At 47.1% G+C, this 6540-nt stretch overlaps 2 protein-coding genes across 3 annotated transcripts; both read left to right on the top strand.

The window, feature by feature from the left end:
* Positions 1 to 230: 230 nt before the first annotated feature.
* On the top strand, positions 231 to 3145 carry LOC108101615 (hairy/enhancer-of-split related with YRPW motif protein). The gene is made up of 3 exons (XM_017206030.2): positions 231 to 725; positions 1189 to 1403; positions 2063 to 3145. The coding sequence occupies exons 1-3, from the start codon at positions 442 to 444 to the stop codon at positions 2905 to 2907; spliced, it is 1344 nt and encodes a 447-aa protein (XP_017061519.1). The 5' UTR covers positions 231 to 441; the 3' UTR covers positions 2908 to 3145.
* A 251-nt stretch (positions 3146 to 3396) lies between these two features.
* On the top strand, positions 3397 to 6299 carry LOC108101458 (mitochondrial dicarboxylate carrier). 2 transcript variants are annotated; one of them, XM_017205801.2, is made up of 2 exons: positions 3397 to 3879; positions 5300 to 6299. In XM_017205801.2, exons 1-2 carry the CDS (start codon positions 3467 to 3469, stop codon positions 5757 to 5759), a joined length of 873 nt encoding a protein of 290 aa, XP_017061290.1. In that variant the 5' UTR covers positions 3397 to 3466; the 3' UTR covers positions 5760 to 6299. The 2 variants fall into 2 exon arrangements, with proteins under 2 accessions (XP_017061290.1, XP_017061291.1); XM_017205802.2 differs by having other exon boundaries at positions 3397 to 3875; positions 5300 to 5503.
* Positions 6300 to 6540: the final 241 nt, after the last annotated feature.

The raw sequence follows: 6540 nt of genomic DNA, 5'->3' as shown, positions 1-6540 counted from the left end.
CGCTCCCTGTCGCACTCACGCAAACAAAGGCTCTCGCTTGTTCACTTGGCAGCGATCGCTGGCACTCCATTCCTACCCCAATCTCGGCCAGCACGCGTTGCCAGGGGGTGGTTAGGCCTGCTGCTGCCACTGCCGCCGGCGCTGCTGCTGCTGCATCTTATTGGACGACCGCCGGCGGCGGTAATAAGGGGTTGAGCGGCGGCAGCGGAGGGCAGGTCGTCCGCTCGACGTGTGCTGCAGAATCAGTCGAACGCCGCTCGCGCACACGATAAGTCACGTGCTCAGACTAGCTCCGCTGGCCCGGTCCTGCACTCAAACTGCTCAACTAGCAGCACTCGCAACATCAACAGCAACATAATCAACAACAGCAACACTGCAGCCAAGTGTCAAGTGCGCAGGAGCAGCAAAACAAATACAACAAATACAATACCACCAACGACAATGGATCACAACATGCACGTGAACGCGCCGCTGCACCACTGGGGCTACGCCGCCGGAGCCGGTGTTGTGATGCCCGGCGCCACCGCCACCACGCCCCAGAGCCACTGGGTGCCGCCGCCGCAGTCGCACCACAGCGGCCACAGCAACCACAGCAACCACGGCCACGGACAGAGCCACTCGCATGGTCACAGCCACGGACACGGACACGGACACGGCAGCCTCAAGCGGACGCTCTCCGAGAGCGACTGCGACGACCTCTACTCCGAGGAGTCCTCCAAAGAACAGTGCGTATTCGCAGTACCTAACACAGTGAAACCTAAATCTTAAGTACCTAAAAGTGCCTAGCAAACCACAAAGTGCAAGTTGAATACATTAGGCGATTTCACAAACAGAATAAGACTTTTTTTAATTATTCAAATAAGAACTAAATGATCCCAAACATCAGGGCAACTTAAAGGACTTACCAATCAAGTTCAATTAGCATTATAAATGTCAGTAGATGCATAAATTATCAAGTTTTAGTTAGTTAAAATAAAAAAGGCCTGCGTTAGGTGTAATGGAGTTGAAAACTTAAAATTAAAACTCAAATACATGAAGAAGAAATGAATTGTAGAAGAATACAATACATTATTCAAAATCGTTTCAAAGCAATAAGAATTTCGATTTATTTTGGCTTGTAAACATTTATAACACGTTGTTCATCAGAGTTTCCACTAATCATAAACTGTATCCTAATTGCGTTTTCAGAATCTCGCCCAGTGAACCAGGAAGCTGCCAACTGATGAGCCGCAAGAAGCGTCGCGGAGTGATCGAGAAGAAGCGGCGGGATCGGATCAACTCCTCGCTCACCGAGCTGAAGCGTCTGGTGCCCTCCGCCTACGAAAAGCAGGGATCCGCCAAGCTGGAAAAGGCCGAGATCCTGCAGCTGACCGTGGAGCATCTAAAGAGCTTGCAGTCCAAAAGTAAGTGTCAATCCCATAGCTTTATTACAAAAAAAGTGGGCAGCCACATAATGGTGTTAATTCATACGAGAAAGCCCTATGAACTTTGTAGATCAGTATAGATTATCAGATAGTAAACTCAAACACAATGCTAGATACATTTTCCAACTCAAGGAAATGCTAAAATTAACTAAAACTTTGAACTTAAATGAGAACTAAACAACATCATCTTGGAATAACATTGTTCACCTTTCATCATCCGAAGGATCAACACTTCCTAAAAAACACTTCCGAATAACTAGAATGTGGGAAACAATTGCTTCAGGGAATTAAAAACAATATGCGGCAAATTATCACAAATCTGGGTAAACAAGCCCGACCTGTTGTCCCGAAAAGGGTCGAGTTGTGGGAATATTATGATAGCCGCAGGCAGAAAAGGAACCACCACCACCCAAATGTTCAAGTGAATCCGGAATCTCGGGGCTTCCCACGCTGCGCGTTGCCTTCGGGAGCGGGCTTCCACCCCCTGATGGCCACCTCACTGGTTGTCCTGCCGGAGGACATGGGGGTTGTTCTACTACTCGTACTCGTATGTGGCGTGGGAACAGCTACTTTAATTGTTCGCCCGATCCGGATTAGACAGCTTATTGACTTTCTCCGCCTCCCTCGATTACTTGCAGCTCTCGACTCGCTGAGCTTCGACCCGCAGCGCGTGGCCATGGAGTACCACATCATCGGGTTCCGGGAGTGCGCCGCCGAGGTGGCCCGCTACCTGGTCACCATCGAGGGCATGGACATCCAGGACCCGCTGCGCCTGCGCCTCATGTCCCACCTGCAGTACTTCGTGCAGCAGCGCGAGTTGTCGGCCAAGAGCTGCGCCAGTCCAACTGGCTGGACCGCAGCCCCGCCCAGTTCCTCCGGCTATCAGCCCAACTGCGCAGCGTCTCCCTATCAGAGCTATCCGGCTCCGGCGAATCCGGGTGCCTACGTGTCCAGCTATCCCACGCTGAGTGCCTCGCCCGTCCAGCAGAGCCAGCAGATCGGAGGAAGAACCAGTGTCTCGCGCACCAGTGGAGCGGGAGTGAACGAAGCGATTCCCAGCCATGACATCCACTCCGAAAACAGCAACCAGCAGCAGCAGCACCAACAGCAACACCAGCAACAGCAACAGCAACAGCAGCAACAGCAACAGCAGCAACAGCAACAGCAGCAACAGCAACAGCAGCAACAGCAGCAACAACAGCAGCAACAACAGCGCACACAGACAACTCCTCAGCCAGCGCAGCAGCAGCACTACACCCACGACCACAGCGTGGTGCATCCGGAGCAGCAGATACCCACCTACATAGAGCTGACCAACAGCAACCGTCCGCCGGCCGAGGGATCCGAGGGCCTCAGCTACAGTGCCGCTCCGCAGTATCCGGTTGGAGGAGGCCAGGACTACAACAACTCCAGTGTCCTTCAATATGCCACGCCCAACGGAGCCAAGCCCTATCGTCCATGGGGCGCCGAGATGGCCTACTGAGCGGAGAACCCCGGCGAAGGCCAGGAACAACAGAACAGGATCTCTAGTCAGAGCAAACCAAAGTGTGATAGTCTTAAGTTTCGCATCCTAAACAGAGAAAAAAGAAAAGATTACAGTGAGATTAGCTAGTACCTCAAGGCATTTACATATATTTACACCTAAATTTACACCTAATTCGCATAAGTTTATGAACCTTTTGTGAACGTATTGTAAATAAACGGCAATGTTGATAAGCGAACATATAAAACAATATTTGAGCTGTTTAACTGGTCGGTGGAATTAACTAAATCAATTTGGTTTGTAGAAAAAAAGCTAATTCATAACCTTTTTACCTTTCAGAGCTGGAAATATCTATAGAAAATGACCCAACTGACTTTCTATTTTAATTGATTACTTAAATCCATCGCTTTGTGAGTTCTAATCAAATCAAATTGGAACTTGTTGACGAGCTCGATATCAAAAATCATAGCCTTCTCAGTGTTAGACGTCAGGGCCTAATGGAAAAATTTTGGAATAATATTAACAAAAGATACAAAATTGCAGCGATCCAGCTCAACGCATGGCAGATACGGACTCGAGGCGTTTGCCGCGCTGGTGGTTCGGTGGAGTCTGTTCGTCGATCGCGATAACCGTGACTCAGCCGCTGGATCTGATCAAGGTGCAGCTGCAGACCCAGAGCCCTGGCAAAATCAAGCCGGCCAGCCAGATCATCGGCAACATCTTCAGGCAGCATGGCGTGGCGGGCTTTTACAGTGGCATCAGTGCCGCCTGGTTCCGCCAGCTGACCTATGCGACAACTCGGTTCGCCCTCTACGAAACCGGCAAGAAATACGTGGATGCCAGGAACATGAGTGGCAAGATGGGCCTGGCCGTCTTCGCCGGAACGGTCGGCGGCTTTGTAGGCGTTCCCGGAGACGTGGTCACAGTGCGCCTGCAGAACGACGGCAAGTTGCCCCCAGAAAAACGACGTAAGTGAGTATTGAGTATGAGGACTACACTGCGGAGTATCCGAAATACTTCTTCAATTAAACTCCAGGCATTCGAAACTTTATTATGATGGGGTAAATGCAAGAAGGGAAGCTTATTTACCCTTGCAGCCATCAAATATGTCGAAGAAAATACATAAAGGCTAAACAAAGGCTATTAATCTTCGATATTTTCGACTATTGTTCACATGGCAACTATATGAAATAGTCGTCCGATTATGATGAAATTTAATTTGAAATTCAAGAGTCATTAGCAAACTCAATATTCCAAAAATTCTGATGAAAAACAACGATGTTATAATTTTATTTCCGTTATTTCTGTGCAGATTTTTCTATCTTTCCTATGGCAGCTATACGATAACGTTGTCGAACTTTAATGACATTTTTTTCTCGATTCATGGGTTAATAAAAAATCCAAATTTTGAAAATCATGCACGTAGGATTAAAAACATCGACGTTCCAAAATGTTTTTCATTATTTATATATATTATATATATGTATATTTCGACCTTTCCTATGGCAGCTTTATAATAGAGTTATCCGATTTCAATCCGAACTCAATAGTAGTTAGAAAACGCCATCTGGAAGAAATCAAGTCGATCTGATCAAAAACAACGGCGTGAGAGTTTTTTATTTCATTCTCTTGTATGGGAGCTATCCGATATAGTCGACCGATCCGGTCCGTTCCGATTTACCATATATACTGCGTTCAATAACTACACAACTTTTAGGAAAGATTAAGCAAGATAGCTTTAATACTAAAAGACTAGTTTGAAGAGAAACAGACAGACGGACAGACTTATTTCGATTCTGATCGTGATGCTGATCAAGAATATATATACTTTATGGGGTCTGAGGTGTCTCCTTCACTGCGTTGCAAACTTCTGTCTGAAATTATAATACCTTTTTGCTCTGCAAGCTTATAAGATCAGGGAAGGAAGGCGTGGGTATTATGGGTAGTACTACCCGCCTAAAACTTCTGAAGGTGGGTAATTATAAATTATAAATTATAAGCAAACAAAGAAACATAAAATCAGTTCAAACAATATGTTAAATTTGATTAAAAATTCATGAGACGACCCCCGCTTATCGTTTGTCCGGAAAATTATCCACCTGGAATCAAAACGTTTCGCCGGCCCTGATAAAGATTACTTGGAATCGCTCCCTATCTGAGTTATTCTCTATATATATAGTAATAATTAGGATATAAATACTATTATTGCTTTTAAGTTTGGGGTCTGAAACCTCCAAATATTGGTTTTTTAGAAGATGTGATTTGCCACAACACCTTGTGATTACTTGACATGAAACATAGTTTAAAGCAATTCATTATCGTATGGGCAGAAGCACCTTTGTAATTATAACACACTAAAACTTTACCATTGCATTTTTGTTCAATCCCACAGCTATAAGCACGTCTTCGATGGCCTTAACCGCATCTACAAGGAGGAGGGAGGGAGGAGTCTCTTTCGCGGCGCTCTTCCAGCCATTTCGAGGGCCGTGCTTCTGACGATCGGCACCAATGCCGCCTACGACCAGGTGAAGCAGATGCTCAAGTCCACCACCGGAGCACGCGATGGCCTGCCACTGCACTTCCTGACGTCCACGATAGCCGGATGCATTTGCACGGTGTTGACGCAACCACTCGACGTGATCAAAACCACGTTTATGAACGCCGCGCCGGGACAGTTCTCCGGGATCGGAGCAGCCTGCCTCAGCATCGCCAAGCAGGGTCCACTGGGCTTCTACCGCGGCTTTATCCCGGCCCTCATTCGGGTCAGTCCCAACACGATCATGACCTTCATGCTCTACGAACAGGCGCGAATGAGATTCGGCTACCTGCCGAATGATGATGATGAAAAGTAATGCCCCAATCCGAAATCATTTGGAAACTGCTTGGAATCCTTTTTAACCATTTTCTAAATTCAACTCATATTTTATGTACTCCTTCTGTACATTTCCAACCCATTGAAGTGGAGATAATCCGCATCTAATAAGCTGCCACTGTGCTCGTTAGACCGCTGGACCATTGGATCGGAGACCGCGAACGGCGGACCGCTGACCGCTGGTCAACCGGCGCTGGGGGGTCAACGAATGCCGCTCACGGTTTGTAAAATTTGCATATGCATATGGGAATTTCCGAGCAACTAACTAAGCCCGTGGGCAACCAATCCGCGGCGGTTAGTTAAGCCGGCTGCACACTCCCCTCGCGTAATTAGGAAGCGGGGTTAGCAAGGTGCTGGGGTCGCAACCCCGAACTCCGAAGTCCAAGCCCAAAACCGCAGGAGAAACGGGATTTTTTCGGGAAAAACTGGAAACCATGCGAGCCCAGGATCTTGTCGGCACTCCAGAAACATAAACCTTGAAAGGGAAACTGCATAATAAAGGTAGCAGGGTTAAAATATATTAATATGCGCCGTCACATTACTTTAGTTCAGGGTGCTTTGTGGCCAAGTATGCATGGGTAGCCAATCTACTTGGAACTACTCCACGTGTTGTTGCAGGGGCTTTATATTTTTATGAGTAATTGGTTTTGGTTGTGAAGTAAGCCGTAGAGCGAGATAAGTTTTGGGAACAAGTCACTTCAGTTGCCCATAAAACAGTTCCTTGCATTACGTTTAGTTGTGTCATTTAAACACACAAAAAC

This window comes from Drosophila ficusphila, unplaced genomic scaffold (assembly GCF_018152265.1).
Source record: "Drosophila ficusphila isolate 14025-0441.05 unplaced genomic scaffold, ASM1815226v1 contig_414, whole genome shotgun sequence".
In the NCBI taxonomy this organism is placed as follows: Eukaryota; Metazoa; Arthropoda; class Insecta; order Diptera; family Drosophilidae; genus Drosophila; species Drosophila ficusphila.
This window is presented reverse-complemented; position numbering and strand designations above follow the sequence as displayed.